Source organism: Nerophis ophidion, linkage group LG05, assembly GCF_033978795.1.
Source record: "Nerophis ophidion isolate RoL-2023_Sa linkage group LG05, RoL_Noph_v1.0, whole genome shotgun sequence".
Lineage (NCBI taxonomy): Eukaryota > Metazoa > Chordata > Actinopteri > Syngnathiformes > Syngnathidae > Nerophis > Nerophis ophidion.
Genome location: NC_084615.1, coordinates 46687278 through 46707859, shown reverse-complemented (window position 1 = coordinate 46707859; position 20582 = coordinate 46687278). Strand labels below are relative to the sequence as shown.

The window sequence follows — 20582 nt, the reverse complement described above, 5'->3', positions numbered from 1 at the left end:
TGGGCAGCAGAGGTGGCCGCGCCCGGGAATCATTTTGGTGATTTAACCCAGATATCCAACCCTTGATGCTGAGTGCAAAGCAGGAACGTAATGGGTCCCATTTTTTTAGTGTTTGGTATGACTCGGCTGGGGTTTGAACTCACAACCTCACGATCTCAGGGCGTACACTCTAACCAGTTAAAGTACAACATGCTTGTGTGTGCATATAGACTGTATTAAAGTTGATTATATTCATTAAGTGCTAAACAAGCCTCAACACACTCATGTACACACCATCGTTGATTCATCTCTTCAGGTAAGTCATAGTACAGCATGCATGTGCGTGCATGTAGACTGTAGTGAAGATAATTATCGTCGTAAGGCAGTAAACAAGCCTCAACACACAAACAGCAAAAGACGCACACACTTCCTGCGTGTGAGAGGTCACAAGGTTAAAAAGCGGACACTAACCACTAGGCCCTGAGCAGGTTAGTGTGAACAGAGACCATGGTGGCAGTAGACAATCAAGACTTTCCTGAAGCTGTCTCTGATAGTTGATATAATAATGTAACTAACTGCATCATAACGCCTACATGACCTCCATGGTGTTCAGGGATGAATAGTCTCTCCTATTGCTATTGTACAATTTTTTTTTAGCTGTAGTTACATTAATCATTAGTCATTCACCACATTGTATATGTTTCTTTTACTTTTTATTCATTGCTGTATGTAGAAGTGGCTGGTTGCATCAGCTGCTTTAATGTCTTTCATGTCTGTTGTCTTCTTTGATGTTTGATGTTTCCCTCTTACACACATGTGAGAGGGATGTATACTATGGCTATGAGTTGTTGTTTTTTTCCCTTGGCCTCAGTCTGGACTCTCTCTCCAGGGCCCAGTCTTAGACCGATTTTTTTATTTTTTTTATTTTAATCTTTATTTTTTTCTCCCATTTCCCCCCACTTGTTTACCTGTATCTCACCTTTTTTGTAAGGGGCGCTAGAAGCCGGCAGACCCGTCAGCAATCCTGTTCTGTCTACCTGTAACTTTGTCTGATCTTGAAAGGAATTGTGCTGAAAATTTAAATTTTCTTGAAGGAACTCTCCTGAAGGAATAAATAAAGTTCTATTCTATCTATCTATCTATCTATCTATCCATCTATCTATCTATCTATCTATCTATCTATCTATCTATCTATCTATCTATCTATCTATCTATCTATCTATCTATCTATCTATCTATCTATCTATCTATCTATCTATCTATCTATCTATCTATCTATCTATCTATCTATCTATCTATCTATCTATCTATCTATCTATCTATCTATCTATCTATCTATCTATCTATCTATCTATCTATCTATCTATCTATCTATCTATCTATCTATCTATCTATCTATCTATCTATCTATCTATCTATCTATCTATCTATCTATCTATCTATCTATCTATCTATCTATCTATCTATCTATCTATCTATCTATCTAATGTAGCAGCCTAGTTTTAAATGACAAGGTCTCCTGCCAACACATTTTGATAAAAATATAACATGTACATAATACAAATCCACTACAGGCTTTCCAAATGCTGTAACAAGATAAGCATGGTGAGTTGAGCATATGTCTGCATGTGGCCCCACTTTTACCCTGTTATTTCAAACGCTTATTGCAAACGCTTAATTACAGTAAGTCATTGACTTGACTTGATAAGTCATTATTTTGACTTAGTAAATTACTAAGTCCAAATATTGCCTTACTAAGTCATAATAATGACATACTTAGTATGTCAAGTAACTAGGACTGTTTTGTATTTTGTTTTTACTTCACGTTAAAAATATTGAAATATATATTTTATATCGCCAATCAGCAAATGCATGTTATTTTGAAATGCAAAATATTTTGTATGTATTATAAGGTATTGTTATTTAGTTATTTTTTTCATAGATATGTGTTCAATGTAATCAGAGTCTGTAGTCTATTGCCCCCATAGGCTGTGGTGGCAGTGATGAGGTGGAGACGTGATAGCGACAGGCGTCCGCCTGTCCTGGGCGACAAATTTTCTGGGGGAAAACACTGAGATCCCTATACTTTTATAAAAAAATATATTTATCGAGTGATATCAAGGATCATATATCGGTCGTGTTCTTCGACATATCGAACTATTGTGCTCCAGACGCCATTCTACACGACAAAACAGATGAAAACTTAGAAAAGTATTGAGGTCTACAATTTCTTTGTGTGTGGCTGGGTCAAGGAAATTGGTATAAAGCCTCTCCCGGAAAAAAATGCATGGTTTTTTTGAACGGGTAAGGTTGCATTTCATGATTTAACTTTGTATGTACTTCCACGTTTGTTGCTATTGCACGCGCCGTTTACAAGTAGCGTGTTTCCCCCTGTTTTTATCTAAATATAACTATAAATGTCAACATTATGTATGTGCTGAAAGCTTCTTTAATGATTGCTGCCTTTTGGTAAAAGGTTAACTCTTTTCAGTTTTGCTCACATTTGCTTTCATTTATGTACACTTTTTGAATAACTTGTAGCAAAAGTGCTTAAAAAATACAAATAATATCTAGATAGTACTTTAATGGGAAATAAAAGTATATCAAACAAACTTTTAACGGATTGATCACTGCAAACTCATGCATTCTTTGACTGTGCTCCCTTGGACTGGAGTGTGAGCTGCATGCTTTTCTCTTCATTTCGTAAAATCTTGAACTCTTCCTCCTGTTTTGATCACCTCTTGAGGAACTGTGAAGTAACGTTTATCCTTTTCATAATTTAAACGATTCATACAGCCAAAAACAATACAAATATTGGACATTTTTCTTTAAGGCTAAATGGCCCCTAGTACCCATTGATAGAAGAGTTAGCTTGACCATCACACGTATTTATTGGGCTGGACATGATCACGTCAGTAACATCCGAGCAATTAGAATTCATAGCATACAACATAAAATAAATATTAGAATGGCCCCCAATCCATTGATTTTTTCAGAATGTGTTAGCATGCTTTTCTCTTCGTTTCGTAAAGTCTTGAACCCTTCCTCCTGTTTTGATTACCTCTTGAGGAACTGTGAAGTAACGTTTATCCTTTTCATAATTTAAACGATTCATACAGCCAAAAACAATACAAACATAGGACATTTTTCTTTGAGAAAGGCTAAATGGCGCCTAGTACCCATTGATAAAAGAGTTAGCTTGACCATCACACATATTTATTGGGCTGGACATGATCACGTCAGTAACATCCCAGCAATTATAATTCATAACATACAACATAAAATAAGTATTAGAATGGCCCCCAATCCATTGATTTTTCAGAATGTGTTAGCAGAAGTTCGGACACCCATGAGTGAAAGAAACACCTAGTTGATGATAGTTATCAGCAAGGGCAGTTGTCTGTGACTTGGTTAGATGTGTTGTATAGAAGTTAACAGAACCTTTCAACATCTTGGAGCAGATCTCAGATCAGCAAACGTCTCCTCTGTACGTGTATGTGCATCCAATTGATCACGTGATGCACGGATGAGTTTGGTGTGTTCAGATAGATCTACGTTCTAGTGCTTGTAAGGCATCTACCAAACAGGTTCTAGTTTTGATAGCTCGTCTACTGGACTGTTGTTGGCTCGCTTTGTGTTCAATTCACAAAACGCAACCGTTGTGTTGCCACACCAGAACCTGGTCCTGCTCTCTACCTGTCAACTACTCTTCCATCTGCAGTCCATTTCATTGCAGCATAATCCCCATGGGAGTATTATTAGTGTGGTAATTTTCACTGGAGCAAGTTCAAATCCTGACAGAAACTTTGTGGTTTGGACCTGATGTGGAGTAGGATCATGTGACCTGGAGCCTGTTGTTTGTTCAGTGGGAGGGGAACCTCCACAACGCTGCTGGAACGTCACAGTAGTCCACAGCAACTGTTCTGGAAGAATGGAACCTGTACAACATTGGAAACACTATTTGTACATACATGTACCCGTAGTCTACACATACATACAGTATGTGCATGCACACGTTTGCGTTAGTACCACTGGGTTGATGGCTAACTGAGGATGAAGATTTTGTAACTGGCATTACATCTATAGTCATAGCTTCTGGTTTTGGAACAAATTAAAACTTTGACCTCTTTGTGCGTGTGTGAGTGGCCCAGACAATCACACTTCCTGTTTGCAAGTTTGTACACCTCCCTCAAGGAAATCCTTTTCCTCTTTTAATATTGTTTGGTCAATGCAAATGTGTACGTTGGCGTGTGCCACCTCTTTTCCTCCATACCCTGCCTACTTCTTGTTTTCGTACCTAGTTAGTTTGTGCTCTTCGGGCTTCTTCATGATGTCATCACACACAACAGCTGTCTTATGCGAATGAGATGTTAATTATAGTGAATACATTCATGTCTTATTAGTGGCTTGCTGTTGCTAACGTTTGTTGTGTGTACGTGTGTGTGTTTATCCTGTGTGACTTGTTGACCTTTGCTCAATGATTAACTGGACTGTTAATAAGCAAAAGTGATGAGAGATGGTATTATTAGAGATAATATTGTTAGAAATTATATTACAAAAGTAATACATTATTATAGAGATTATATTATTAGAGATTATTTTATTAAAGAAGTTATTAGAGATGTTATCAGTAATATTAGATATTATTAGAGATGTTAGCAGTATTATTAGATTTTATATATGTTGTAATTATCAGAGATGTTGTTAGTGATGTTTTAAGTGTTTTTATTGGAGATTATATTTTTAGAAAATTTTTCATTTGAGATTTTATTAGAGATGTCATTTTATATGTCATTATTAGATGTTATTTTTTTAGATATGTTATTAGAGATGCTGTTATTATTAATTATGTTAGTTTTAGAGATAATTTTATTAGATCATGATTCATGTATTTTTACAGACAATTTAGTAGAGATGTTATTAATATGGTTGATATTATTATTAGAGATGTTATGATTAGATATTTTTTTATTGGAGATAATATTATTCGGGGTGTTATTTGTCAAAGTGTGAATGAATGAGATGTCGGCTCAGTGCCGTATTGTAATAACAGCAGTAGTATTGTATGTGTGATAGTGAAGGAAAAAGCATTCCATAGATGATCATATGACTGTGAGTTTTGTGCAGTGTGAGAATTGTGACTGATGCCAAAGCACACAAAGCGTCTCTGCAGTATTCCAGGGTGGCGTTACCGCTTGCCGTGTGCCAGACGTTTGAAGACCCTGCCAGTGGGAGCAGAGCAAACAAAGGTGCTGCACTAAAACCTTCTACATGTGGAATGAAAAAAATGTCTGCACTTTCTTTCACGTCTTCATCCTCCTAGGAAAGCTTCTAATTTCTTGTCTGAGCTGACAATCATCTTCAAACCCTTGTCCCTGTTTGTGTGTCCGTGTGGTTTAGCGTGCATGTTTGTGATTCACAAAATTATGGAACCATCTTTACATCATCCATTTCTGTAGTAATGTGCTGTCACTCACTAGCTTCTTTGGTCCCTTTGTGGGAAGGGTACTGATTTTGGTACTTTTAATCAAACGGAACCATATTTTGATACCTTTGTTGCATATGACGTCAAACACTTGGCGAGCAAACAGGCGTATTCGTAGCAGAAATGTTGCAATTTTCCATGCCAAAAAAGAAAGCACGCCTCATAGACAGTGCTCAAATTTGAGGCTCCACTTTTCAAAATGTGTTAGCGTAATGCTACTTCACATGAGATATCCCATATACATGCTACTCATTACCTTAGCCATTTTACACAGCCATTTCAAAACCTTAAAATGTGTTAATGAAAACTATAGCTAGGATGCACGTTACAATCAAACAGCTGCTGTGTAAAAAGTACTGTACAGTATAAACACTATTAAGGATTCAACAAAAGAAACAACTTAAACTTAATGGCAAAGACTACTTCCTGACTATGCAACACACCTAGGACAAACTGAGTAGAATGAAAACTTGCAAATGATATCCATAAGTCTTAGAAATGAAAATATAACAACTGGACAGCACATTTTTCATTATCAGCTCACTGATAAGTGTTAAAAAGGGATTTGTTATTAAACAAATTAACAACTATCACCGCATAAGCACACAAAATGACCGAAAACTGGTACGGTTGAGTTAATTCTCAGGTCTCGGGAATCGGTACCATTGTCAGTTTATATGCGAAAGGTATTGTTTTGGAGCCGTACTCAAAAAAACAATGCGGGATTTTTTATTTGGACACTTCATTCCAGAGAATTATGCATTCATTGTATGATAATTAAAGCGGTGTATGAAAAAAAGGATAACAATTTTCTTTAAACACTAAATCATACAAAAAGTGGGGCATACAAAAACTGAGGTACCTCCGAGTACTTTTAGAAGTGTACTGATGGAAGTAATCTGACAACCTGCAGTGCACTGCATTTACACACTTAAAAGACACATTTGAAGTGTGCAAGTGAAGACACAGCCTTGACTTTCAGAAATTTGGAGTCGAGAATAGGATTTCCCAAAACTTAACTTTCATGACACATGAATATCATGTTTGGAGTTCCACGCTGTTGTTGTTACAGTAAATACTTATTTGATGTTGACTTGAGCTTATGATGTTCCAATTGAATGATAGATGTCTTAAAAATAAATTTGTTGTTGTTCTTATGAGATTGTTGTTGTTGTTCTTGGCGTCAGAGGTGTTCCAGGTCCAAACAGGAGGCGTCGTATCAGTACTTTATTTGCTCAGAAAATCCCTGCCAGCCATCTGTTGGAGTAAGTATCGACCACATGCTGCTCATCTGCGCAGTTGACACCTTTTGTTGTCTTGACACCCGAGTGTGCTTCACATCAGCCATTTGGTGTCCAAAAACTTCTGCTTGTTTGTTTACTTTCACTGGAACTGATCCAAACTGCCTTAACCTTATTTTAGCTACTCCATGCAGTACATGGACACCACTAGTTACAGGCAAAAACGAGGAAATCTGCGTTTCTAAACATACATTTTCACATCAAAATATCACTTTGCAATTTTTAATGAAATATTGTAGCATGTAAGGACAGAAGTCTAAGGAGGTGTGTCAAAAGATGGAGATAATTGTTTTAATGACATTCAGACTTTTTCTTTTCAGCAATGGACCAGTATCTACATGCGTGGTTTCTCTACGCAATAACACACAACCGGAAATAATTCCCGTAAAAACCTGTCAGATCGGAACTCTGTGACAATAACAAAAATTCCGCAGGTGAATTATTTAAACCGCAGCACGGTGGTAGAGGGGTTAGTGCATGTGCCTCACAATACGAAGGTCCTGAGTAGTCCTGGGTTCAATTCCAGGCTCGGGCTCTTTCTGTCTGGAGTTTGCATGTTCTCCCCATGACTGCGTGGCTTCCCCTCGGGTACTCCGGCTTCCTCCCACCTCCAAAGACATGCACCTGGGATAGTTTGATTGGCAACACTAACGACATGCGCCTGGGGATAGGTTGATTGGCAACACTAAATTGGCCCAAGTGTGTGAATGTGAGTGTGAATGTTTTCTGTCTATCTGTGTTGGCCCCTCGATGAGGTGGCGACTTGTCCAGGGTGTACCCCGCTTTCCGCCCGATTGTAGCTGAGATAGGCCCCAGCGCCCCCCGTAACCCTGAAGGGAATAAGTGGTAGAAAATGGATAGATGGATGGACTACTATATCAACATAATAGGATGTAAACAAAAATTGTTGAACTCTTACTTCACCAGCGGGCGCTCGTTATCCCTCCTGCCTAAACGCCGCACTAAATTGCATGACTGGGAGATGATTGGGGGTGCCGAAAAAGTCTCGCTAATTAGCAGAGTTATCATCATCCAGCTAGCTTACTTGTTGTCCCCTGCGTTCGCTCTCCGAGCCGCATCGTTGACAGGTTTCCACTTTGCTGATAATCATACTTGGATGATTACAATCCGAACATCCTTTGTTACGAACCACATGTAGTTTCCTAACACCGTTTGTGCCGAACCAGTTGCCTTATGAGAAACGTTTTCTGGGTTGTCTGCTTGCATGTTAAATATTTTAACATTACACTGTCAATGACAATAATGTCAGTAAATTATCTAATGGGGGGAAAAAATCTGTGGTACATCACATGTGACATGTAAGTGTCAAAAAGACAGCCAAAAGAGGTTATTAGATGAGAATACATCAAAAGTAAAAATTGCAACGAATTTAGTCTTGATTTTCAAAATTTTATTTTGAGACTTTTGTGGCAGAGAAATAAATTGTCCTCCCTTTTTTGTCAGTTTTTCTCTTTATTTCTCGAAGCATGCTCACATGCCTACAATTAATAAACCTATTAATCATACTCAAACACAATATGATTTTTGGAGACCTACTGGATGTGTACTTATAATTAAATAGCGATATCATCGTCATTATTGTTGTATCTTATCCCATCATCATGGTATTCATTTGTGACTTGTCCAGTGTTGAGCTTTCACTAGGGCTGCAGGTCAGAAGTCCATCATGCTGCTCAGGGCAAAGTTCAGGGTGGCGTAGGCAGTGGCGCCACTGGACTTGGCGAGGTCACTGGGTTTAAAAGAGTTTACTTTTTTTCCCAGACTAATAGTGCATAGAAAATTACTTTGAAAATTTATAGTTGTTACTTTGTCAAAACATTTATAGAATTAGTAACAGAATTAGTCTTTAACAAATATATCTCATTACCAAGGAAAGCTATAATTGCGTCACTTTAAAAAAATATAAAACTGGAAATGCCTGGCAAGTAGCAAGGAGAATAATTATTTGATACATTGCTGATTGTGCACATTTTTCCATTTACAAAGCATGTCATCTTTATCATAGATACTCTTCAATTGTGAGTGACTTAATCTAAAACAAAAATTAAGAAAACCACATTATATGATTTTTAACTCATTAATTAGCATTTAATTGCATGAAATAAGCTTTTGATCACCTAACAACCAGTAAGAATATTGGCTCTCACAGACCTGTTAGTGTTTCTTTATAAAATACTCCTGCTCTCCACTCATTACCTGTATTAACTGCGCCTATTTGAAATTGTTACCTGTATAGGGACACCTGCCCACACTCTTAATGAAACAAACTCCAACCGCCCCACAATGGCCAAGACCATAGAGCTGTGTAAGGACATAAGATATATAATTGTAGGAACGGACAAGGCGGGCTACAGGACAATAGGCAAGTAGATTGGTGAGAAGGCAACAACTGTTGGCGCAATCATTAGATAATGGAAGAAGTTCAAGATGATGGTCAGTCTCACTCAATCTGGCGCTCCATGCAATATCTCGCCTTGTGGAGCATCAAAAGCTTTGTGCACATGGACACACTTCATCAGATTAAGAGTCTAACCGGAATAAAAATGCTTCATGTAAACATGCCATTCGGAATAATTCAGATTGGAATCATCCTTACTGCGCATGTCTTTGATTTCAGATATACTTTGGTGATAGTGGTGTGGGACTACATTTGATAGTCTTGGAATGAAGCAATTGTCTTGCTGCTGTCTCCCCAAATTCAACATGTACAGACGTAGCGTTATATGCCTTTGAGTTTGATGCTTTAAAACAAGACTATCCATCCATCCATTTTCTACCGCTTATTCTCTTTTCGGGTCGCGGGGGGCGCTGGCGCCTATCTCAGCTACAATCGAGACTAGCAAAAACAAAAGTATGGTCTGGAGTGTAATGTGTCGATCTGACAATAAAAGAAGGTATCCAGTTGTCGTCTTAACAAGCTGTTTTATTCACTAGATACTTCAAGTGCTAACTGCTAGCCTCAGACACATAAACAGAACGTCGTAATATTAAGAAATGCGGCATGATATACATATCACAACATAAATGGCACAGAACAGCTCCATTTCACAAAAAGAAAAACAAAAGAAATGAACAGAAGGAAAAAATTATAAATATCGTGATAACGTCGGACAAACAGAAATGCATAAAGCCATGTTTGTTTACAGTGGAAGTTAGCTGATTCTCAAGCACCTGCAGTGAGCAAACTTGTTTGAAGATAGCGGCGTAGCATAAACAATAACAGACCTTTCCGTTTATGTTCTGTGCGTGTCAAACAAAGTAAAGTATTCCGATACAAGGTGTAATGCATGAAAATGCGCGTTATAATCAGATAATTCTCAGGGTTCATGTGCACACTAACATTCTAATCCGAATGATGATGAGATTAAATACATGTTGTCTATGTACACATGGCTAATGATCATGAGGACGCTGAGGGACCAGCCCAGAACTAAACGGCAGGACGTGGTCAACAACCAGAAGAGAGCTGGGACCACAGTCTCAAAGAAAACAATCAGTAAGACACTACGCTGCCATGGATTCAAATCCTGCAGCGCACGCAAGGTCCACTTGCCCAAGACAGTGCATGTCAAGGCTTGTTTGAAGTTTGCCAATGACTATCTGGATGATCCAAAGGAGGAATGAGATGAGACGAAAATAGAGCTTTTTGGTCTAAACTCCACGCACCGCGTTTGGCGGAAAAAGACTGATGAGCACAATCCCAACAACACCATCTCAACCTGGAAGCACAGAGGTGGCAACATCACTCTTTGTGGATGCTTTTCTGCAAAGGGGACAGGACGATTGTGTCGTATTGAGGGGAAGATGTATGGGGCCATTCATCGCAAGATCTTGTCCAAAAATCTCCTTCCCTCAGAGCATTGATGATGGGTCATAGATTGGTCTTTCAGCATGACAACGACCCAAAACACACGGCCAGGTAAACTAAGGAGTGGCTCCGTAAGAAGCATCTCAAGGTCCTTGGAGTTGCCTAGCCCATTGTTTTTCAACCACTGTGAGTGTGCCGCGAGATAGTCTGTTGTGCCGTGGCCTTGGGAGATTATCTAATTTCACACATTTGGGTTGAAAATATGTTTTGCAAACCAGTAATTATAATCTACAAATTATGTGTTGTTGTTGAGTGTCGGGGCTGTCTAGAGCTCAGCACAGTAACCGTGTAATACTCTTCCATATCAGTAGGTGGCAGCCGGTAGCTAATTGCTTTGTAGATGTTGGAAACAGACGGAGGCAGTGTGCAGGTAAAAAGGTTTCTAACGCTTAAACCAAAAATAAACAAAAGGTGTGTGCCCCTAAGAAAAGTCATAAGCTTAAGGAAGTCTATGCAGAACAAAATAAAACTGAACTGGCTACAAAGTAAACAAAAACAGAATGCTGGACGGCAGCAAAGACTTACTGTGGAGCAAAGACGGCGTCCACAATGTACATACGAACATGACATGACAATCAACTATGTCCCCACAAAGAAGGATAAAAACACCCGAAATGTCCTTGATTGCTAAAACAGTCGATGCGGGAAATATCACTCAAAGGAAGACATGAAACTGCAACAGGAAAATACGAAAAAAAGAGAAAAAGTCACCAAAATAGGAGCGCAAGACAAGAACTAAAACACTACACACAGGAGAACAGCAAAAAACTCAAAATAAGTCTAGGCGTGATGTAACAGGTCAAGACAGTACACCTACTTTGAGACAAGAGTTATATTGATGCATGCTTGGTTATGGTTTAAAGTCATATCCAACAATTGCGACAACAAATTTTTACTGTCAACTGAGTTTCGTTTTTTAAATGATTTCTGCTGGTGGTGTGCCTCCAGGATTGTTTCAACGCAATAAATGTGCCTTGGCTCAAAAAAGGTTGAAAAACACTGGCCTAGCCAGTCCCCTGACCTGAACCTAATTGAAAATATTTCCGCATTGCCACGCGACAGCCCCAAAACCTTAAGGATCTGGAAAAGATCTGTACGTAGAAGTGGGACTAATTCTTTGCTGCAGTGTGTGCAAAACTGGTCAAGAACTACAGGAAACCTCTAATATCTCTAATTGCAATCATAATTAAAGTTAAAAAGTTACAGTTCCAATTATTGTCACACACACACTAGGTGTGGTGAAATTTGTCCCCTGCATTCGACCCATCCCCTTGTTCACCCGCTGGGAGGTGAGGGGAGCAGTGGGCAGGAATCATTTGTGGTGATTTAACCTCCAATTCCAACCCTTGATGCCGAGTGCCAAGCAGGGAGGTAATGGGTCCCATTTTTGTAGTCCTTGGTATGACTCGGCTGGGGTTTGAACTCACGACCTACCAATCTCAGGGCGAACACTCTAAGCATTAGGCCACTGTGTAGTGGCCTAGTGTAGGTCTTTGTACCAAAATTAATTTGTGTTTACCTGACATATAGAATACTTATGGCATGCAATAAAATGCTAATCGCTAAAAGGGCTAGGGGGCGGTATAGCTCGGTTGCTAGAGTGGCCGTGCCAGCAACTTGAGGGTTCCAGGTACGATCCCCGCTTCCACCATCCTAGTCACTGCCGTTCTGTCCTTGGGCAAGACACTTTACCCACCTGCTCCTAGTGCCACCCACACTGGTTTAATTGTAACTTAGATATTGGGTTTCACTATGTAAAGCGATTTGAGTGACTAGAGAAAAGCGCAATATTAATATAATTCACTGCACTTCACTTCACTACAAGGAGAGATATAGGTTCTCAAGCATATTAGTGTTTGTGTAAATCAAGCTGTATTCATTCACAAATTGCTCTGTAGTCGAGAAGTCTGCAAATCACCGCCATATATTTTCTAAAAGTTTGTTGCGCTGCGTCATTGTGCGTCAGAGAAGACTACGTTAACGTGCAAGGGGCAGGGATTGAGCTAAAGAGGATGCACTGTGTTTTGCCCGTCAGGTGCAGAAAAGAGCGAAGGGCCATAACAAAGGCACATCAAAATATACCGATATAACTTTTTACCGGTTTACCGTCCAGACCTAAGTTACATGATGTAAAATTCCAAGATGTGCACTAACTCTCAACCTTATGCCACTGCAGGTCTGGACGACAACCTGCAGCAGTACCTCCCCTCCTTCAGGTGGCAGCAAGTGGACGGTGAGAAGCTGCTCAAGATGTCCCACCAAGAGCTGCTGTCAGTGGGCGTGGCAAAGGTTGGACACCAGGAGCTGATGCTGGAAGCTGTGGATCTGCTGTGTGCACTGGTCAGCCATGTTGATAATGTTTGTGTCTCACAATTTCTATTGTTAACAAAAGGTCAATTAAGATAGGTAGCTTACAGAACCTATGTTGCCATGGTGACCATGTGGTGCAGGCACATTCACACAGGAGAAAGGTGCGCTGATACATTAGTAGTTTTTCTGTAAGACCAAACCGTGGGTTAAGTGATGTACTGTAGCTGGAGCAGCATGAGGCCCTGCCCACTTTTCACAAAGACCCCTACACTATCTCAAAAACACACATTTCCTTTGCAAGTTGTCCATGTTGTAACACCTCAAACTCCTAACAGTACCCTTAGTGTGGTCTCTGATCAGAACTACGGTGTGGAGTCGGACCACCTAAAGACTCTGGTGGGCAAGATGAGGTTGGCCTATCACAACCTGAGCAGCGCCGTGTCACAGCGCCGGAAGAATCCTGCCTACCAGAGCAAAAGTGCCCATCAGCCATCTAACGAGTTCCTGAGCGCCGTGGTCGAGCTCATCGCCGCTGCCAAGAGTTTGCTGGCGTGGCTGGACAGGTGGGCTAAAATTAGGTTTGCGTTGTTTGGTTGATGTTCCCCATCATTTGACTTCTATACCTAATCATTGCACATTTCTCCTTATTCTGGTCTTTTTTCAACTATACATCTGATAATACACAAATTCGAAATGTACATTGATTCAGTTCACGCAACTTAATTTTATTTTTCAGCAAGGTTCTTCTTCTGGTTGAGTAACAGGATTGAATGTAACAAAGTTTTTGGCATATTACTAACAAATACATGACATTTAAATACATGGTGCTTATGCTATTAGCATATTGACACTAAGAACTTATAATAAAAATTATCAAAAATAATTTAGGTAGTAGGACTGTGCTTAGATTTTAATCCCCACTCATAATTGACACATAATGAAATATATACATAAAAAATTATTTTATTTTGTTCTTCACAGAGGATGTGAATGACGTAACTTTCTGTAGACCATGTGACTTTTCAGAGATGTTAATAATTTTGGCCATAACACGTACATTTTATTGCCAAAAGTATTTGGCCAACTGCCTTTACTCACACATGAGCTTGAAGTGCCATCCCATGGAATTTTTCAAAATGTTTTGGTATCCTGGAGCATTCAAAGTTCCTGCCCCTGGAACTAAGGGGCCAAACCCAACTCCTGAAAAACAACCCCACACCATAATTCCTCCTCCACTAAATGTCATACTCGGCGTAGTGCAGTCCGAAATGTAGCGTTCTCCTGGCAACCTCCAAACCCAGACTGGCCCATAAGATTGCCAGATGGAAAAGCGTGACTCATCAGTCCAGAAAACGCGTCCCCACTGCTCTAGAGTCCAGTGGCGACGTGCTTTACACCACTGCATCCCATGCTTTGTATTGGACTTGGTGATGTATGGCTTGGATGCAGCTGCTCAGTCATGGAAACCCATTCTATGAAGCTCTCTACTTACTGTACGTGGGCTAATTTGGAAGGTCACATGAAGTTTAGAGCTCCTTAGGAACTGACTGGGCAGAAAGTCTTTGCACTATTCTCTTCAGAATCCTCTGACCCCTCTCTGTCAGTTTACGTGGCCTACCACTTGGCGGCTGACTTGCTGTTGTTCCCAAACTCTTCACTTTTCTTATAATAAAGTTGACTTTGGAATATTTAGGAGCGAGGAAATTTCACGACTGGATTTGTTGCACAGGTAGCATCCTATGACAGTTCCACGCTGGTAATCATTCTTTCACAAATGTTTGTAGAAACAGTCTCCATGCGTAAGTGCTTGATTTTATTTACCGGGCCAAGTGATTAGGGCAGAGTGGCCGTGCGCAACCCGAGGGTCCCTGGTTCAATCCCCACCAAGTACTCACCACGTCACGTCCGTTGTGTCCTGAGCAAGACACTTCACCCTTGCTCCTGATGGGTGCTGGTTAGCACCTTACATGGCAGCTCCCTCATCAGTGTGTGAATGTGTGTGTGAATGGGTTAATGTGGAAGTAGTGTCAAAGCGCTTTGAGTACCTTGAGAAAAGCGCTATACAAGTACAACCCATTTACCATTTATTCTGATCATTTGGATGGGTGGCCAAATACTTTTGGCAATATAGTTTACCTTAAAAGTTAGGGAAAACTCAGGAACACCACTTAAATTTAAATTTTTACTTTTTTAAATTCTTATTCTTTAAGAAAATAAGCAAAGTATTGTTATAATATTACATAATGTTGGCTATCGAGAATATACAAGTCATTTTATTAAATCCAAAATATTGAAATTTATTGATTCCGTGCATTTGCAAACAGCTGAAATTAAAAGTAAATATAAACATCTGCCAAAAAATGTACAACAATTATTCTCAACAGAAAAGGAGAAATATAACCTTAGTGAAAAATCCAAGTTAGAACATACTGAAAATAAGATATTAGTATCATTAAAAGGGAACTGCACTTTTTATTTTGCCTATCGTTCACAATCATTATGAAAGACATGACGATGTATTGTTTTTTTTAAATACATTCTTACTTGCAAATAATACTCTGCTTACAGCGGAGCTTTTGGGAGGTCCTCTATTTCGCCTGTAAAATCCAATAAAAAAAAACATTCAAAAACCTCCAATAATACTTCATTTACATTTTGTGATTTGAATATTAACCAAATGTTAATGATATTGTTATTATAAGCGCTAACACAGAAAAAGTGTTTACAGCGACGGCGTAACCACAACCTTGTGTGCAATTTTGACATGATCAACTGGTGAGGTTTTTCCTCAGTCCCTGGATGTTCATTATAGTTCATAAATCATGCCTCTCACCTGGATAGTATAAGGCTGTGGACCCATTCTTACAAGTTGATACACTTCGGCAGCCGATTAGGACCCGGAAATGGCGAGAACGACACGAAAAGAGGCTTGGGTCATGTCATTCTTCATCTAAATTGTACAGTATGTGATAGTGTATTAAGTTTTTTGGGTCTCATAAAGTCTGCAGTAAGTAATAATTAGTGATTTTGAGAAAAAAAATTAACGTTGTGATGCGTTTATAAAATTAATGTCGTGTATGCTTAAAATGATCAAAATATGTAAATATGAATTCTTATTATAAATGTACTTACGTCATGTATATAAAACCTTAGTTGAGGTGTTAGGATGTTTTGTTAAGGGCTTTATAGGCAGAATAGAGCAGCTCCCATAGGCTCCGTTGTAAGCGGATCAGTTGTCTTGTCTTTCATAATGATTGTGAACGATAGGCAAAATTCCAAAAAAGTGAAGTTCCACTTTAAGTGAATCCTAAGTAGCTTAACTATTTATGAAGAGAACTGTTGTATTTAGAATAATTGATTAAATAAGCTTTGCTTTTTCCTACTCCTTTTCAGAAAATCTATGATGTATCTTATTGAAACAGTATACATGTTTGAAATAAACTTATATCAATCAGTAGTTGTAAGAAGTAACACAAATGTACTATTATGAAGGATTCAAATCATATTTCATGGTTAAGATTCATTTTAAGAAGAAGCGACAGACACATATTTTTGTAGAGTTTAAGATCCATCCATTTCTACCGCTTATTCCCTTTGGGGTCACGGGGGGCGCTGGTGCCTATCTCAGCTACCATCAGGCGGAAGGCGGAGTACACCCTGGACAAGTCGCCACCTCATCACAAGGCTAGTGTTTAAGATAATTGAAATAATCTTTGACATTGTATTTAATGAATACACTATCATATTAAAGTGCAAGACACTTTGCTTGAAAAAAATTGTTATTGTTAATTTTACCCTGCATTTATACAAAACCCAAAACCAGTGAAGTTGGCCTGTTGTATGATTCGTAAATAAAAACAGAACCAATCAGACACAATGTCCAACGCCTCCTTCGAAACATGTTCCAAGTTCATCCGGAGGTGGGAATTGAAACTCTCTTCGACAGGAGACTCACCCAGATGTTCCCAGCAGACCCTCATTATGCGTTTGGGCCTGCCAGGTTTGTTGGGCATCTTCCCCCACCATAAGAGCCGACTCACCACAAGGTGGTGCTTGTTTGAAAGCTCCGCCTTTCTCTTCGTGTGTGTGTGTAACATGTATATATATGTATTTTATATGTGTGTGTATGTATATATATATATATATATATATATATATATAATATGTGTGTGTGTGTGTGTACGTATATATATGTACAGTATATATATGTGTGTATATGTATATGTGGAGAGGGGCGTGTTCTACGTGTCCCCTGCGGGCGGGGTATGTGCAGGGGCCGGCCATGAAGCAGCCAACAGGTGAGTGGATACCTCAGCTGGAACGAGTTATCTAATCACCTGTTCCCTTTATTAGCAGCGCTGGAGACCATGAAGACAGACAGACGCATGAGGACGCGGGCGAGACGCACAGCGACGAACAGAGACCGCTGAAAAGCTTGGAAGACGGACAATTGTGTAAAGTAAAAGATGTATTCAAGACTGTCAAACCTGTATCCTGAGCTGTGATACTGTGGTCAGAAGAAGCCGGGCGAGACGCAGGAAACCTCCACAACTGGCACCCAACTTAAGCGAACCACGACGATGTCCACCACATCACCCCTGGAGGCGCTCGGGCAAGTGCTGGCCGAGGTATCGGCAGCAAGCCGGCAACAGACGCAGCTAATCCAGCAGCTGATGGACAGATCCACGGTAGGAGGGGGAGCAGTGACATCCATGCAGCGAATGGGGGAGGCAGAAGATCCCCACACCTTCCTGGATGTCTTCGAGGCCACGGCGACCTCATGCGGATGGCCAGAGGCAGAGTGGGGAGTGAAGCTGCTGCCGCTTCTGGTGGGGGAGGCACAGCGAGCGGCGTTGGATGCAGTACGACAACTTACGCCACGCCATCCTAGATCGGGTCGGCAGCAGCTCGGAGGGTCACCGGAGGAGGTTCCGAGCGATGAAATTGGGCCAAGAAGACCGACCATTCGTCCTGGCGCAGCAAATGAGGGACGCGGCGAACAGATGGCTTCAACCAAATGGTCAAGATCCTCGAGTGGTTGAAAGAATCCTCCTGGAGCACTTTGTCGACGCCCTCCCGCCCAGGACCGCAGCATGGGTGAGATACCACCGTCCAACGTAGTTAAAAACAGCAGTTGCGCTGGCTGAGGACCACCTAGCGGTCCAGAGGGACAACACACCGAAGGCAGCGGAAAGGCCCATCCCAGCTCCACGCCGACGACTCCCACCACCAGACTGACGGGCAATGGAGTGGCGCCCTCACCTGGCCGGAGGACCGGGAAGTAAAGATCAGGTCCCCTCCTTGAACAATCAACACGCGCACACGCACCCAGTCACACACACATGCACATCCAACAAGGGGGGGGAACCGGGGAGCTAATCCACTGTCTCCTTGTCTGTTTCAGGGTACCAGCGCTGTCCAGAGAGGGCTTCCCTCACAGAGAGCGCCTCAGACGCCCGGGCCGGTGTGCTGGGGTTGCGGTCAACCCGGTCACGTTCGCCGGAAGTGCTCCTTAATGGAGGTGGGGCATGTGATGTGGGTTGTCGGGATCCCAGCACCCGCCCCCGATCCGGGGGAGACGTACTGTGTCCCAGTAGGAATACAAGGGAGTACATACCGGGCAATGGTGGATTCGGGCTGTAAACAGTCCATGATGCACCAAAACCTGGTTCGACCCGGGGTGTTGAGGCAGGCGACACTGGGAAGAATTAGTTGTATTCATGGGGATGTGCACGAGTACCCGATTGTGCCAGTGGAAATTTGGTATGAAGGTCAAAAGCATAATGTTAAGGTTTGCCGCAAGCGCGCACCTTACGCATCCCATAATTTTAGGAACAAATTGGCCGGGGTTTAACCAGTTAGTGACACAATGTGTGGGGATGCGTTGACAGACTGTCGGACGGGGGAATATCCGCGCAGTACTCGCTGGCGACGCGGATTCATCCGGCACTGACAGGCGGGAACCGGCTGGGGCTTTGCGGGAGGCCCCACCGGCCCTCCCCTGGCAGTCCACGGAGGATTTTCCCCTTGAGCAGTCCCGTGATGAAACTTAGCGCGCGGCCTGGGACCAGGTGGTTTGCATAGACGGTTAGCTGGTGCGCCCGGGGTAAACGTAGGTATTCCCCCACTTTGTGATTATTAGGGATAGGTTATATAGAGTGAGCTGTGACACTCAAACAGGTGAGGAGTCCACCCAGTTGTTGGTGCCAAAACCCCTCCGGGAAATGGTTTTCCAGGCGGGGCACTGCAATCTCCTCACTGGCCACTTGGGGTACGAGAAAACACTCAATCGGGTCATGGTCCGTTTCTATTGGCCAGGCATCCGGGCAGACATACGCCGCTGGTGTGCTGCCTGTCCGGATTGCCAGCTGGTAAACCCAGCGGCCGTCCCGAAGGCCCCTTTGCGCCCATTACCACTCATGGAGGTCCCGTTCGAAAGAATTGGGATGGACCTCATCGGACCATTTAACCCAAGCACACGGGGATATCTCTTTGTGTTAGTTCTGGTGGATTACGCAACGCGGTATCCCGAAGCAGTGCCGCTGCGCTCCATCTCTGCCAAGACTGTGGCGCAAACACTCTTCACGGTCATTTCCCGCGTCGGAATCCCGAAAGACATTTTGACGGACCAAGGCACGTCCTTTATGTCACGCACGATAAAGGAACTGTACGGGTTATTGGGGATTAAAGCGATCCGCACCAGTGTATACCACCCACAAACTGACGGGCTGGTGGAACGGTTTAATAAAACGCTGAAAACCATGATCTGTAAGTTCACGCACGAGGACAAACCTAATTGGGATAAATGGCTGGATCCCCTAATGTTTGCGATGCGGAAGGCACCCCAGACCTCTACCGGTTTTGCACCGTTCGAGTTATTATACGGCAGGAAGCCGCGCGGCGTATTGGACCTAAATAAAGAAAGCTGGGAGGAAGGTTCAAGCCGCAGTAAAAACGAAATACAATACGTTATGGACCTGCGAGCAAAACTCCACCAGGTGGGGCTCTTGTTACGCGAAAATTTGCTCCGCGCCCAGCAACGGCGACAGCGTATGTACAACAAGGGAACCCAGCTGAGAAAATTTTCACCGGGAGAAAAAAATACTTGTACTACTCCCATCTTCCAGCTCAAAATTACTGGCAAAGTTGCAAGGACCCTTTGAGGTCACACGGCAGGTAAATGATGTGGACTACGAGGTTCGACGCTCGGACCGAGGTGGAGGCTTACAAATTTACCATGTAAACCTACTGAAAGTATGGAGGGAGGCCGAGCCTGTCTCCATGGTGACGGTAGTGAGAGAGGAGGAGGAGTTGGGGCCAGATATCCCGCACTCTGCTTCTTCTTCTCCTCTTCCCTGTGATGACCAGCTCACATTGGCTCAAAGAGCGGAGGTTGTTGAGTTACAGCGGCGCTATGCAGATGTGTTCTCCTCGCGGCCCGGGCGCACGCATCTCAACCAACATCATATTGAGACCAGCGGTGCGGTCTCGGCCATACAGGCTTCCCGAGCACGAACGCAAAATAGTGCGGGACGAATTAAAAACCATGCTGGAGTTAGGAGTAATAGAAGAATCCCACAGCGCATGGTGCAACCCTATTGTTCTTGTAGGGAAGAAG

The 20582-nt window shown here is 41.8% G+C and overlaps 1 protein-coding gene across 3 annotated transcripts in view; it reads left to right on the top strand.

The window, feature by feature from the left end:
• The window catches only part of cnksr3 (cnksr family member 3), a 30971-nt gene that overhangs the window by 1890 nt on the left and 8499 nt on the right, over positions 1–20582 (top strand). For 2 of the 3 annotated variants that reach the window (XM_061901123.1, XM_061901122.1), the window contains exons 2-3: positions 12831–12994; positions 13325–13527. In XM_061901123.1, coding sequence (XP_061757107.1) covers positions 12831–12994; positions 13325–13527 — 367 coding nt within the window. Of the gene's footprint in view, positions 1–12830; positions 12995–13299; positions 13528–20582 lie in introns of those variants that run through there. The other variant, XM_061901124.1, reaches the window with a different exon arrangement.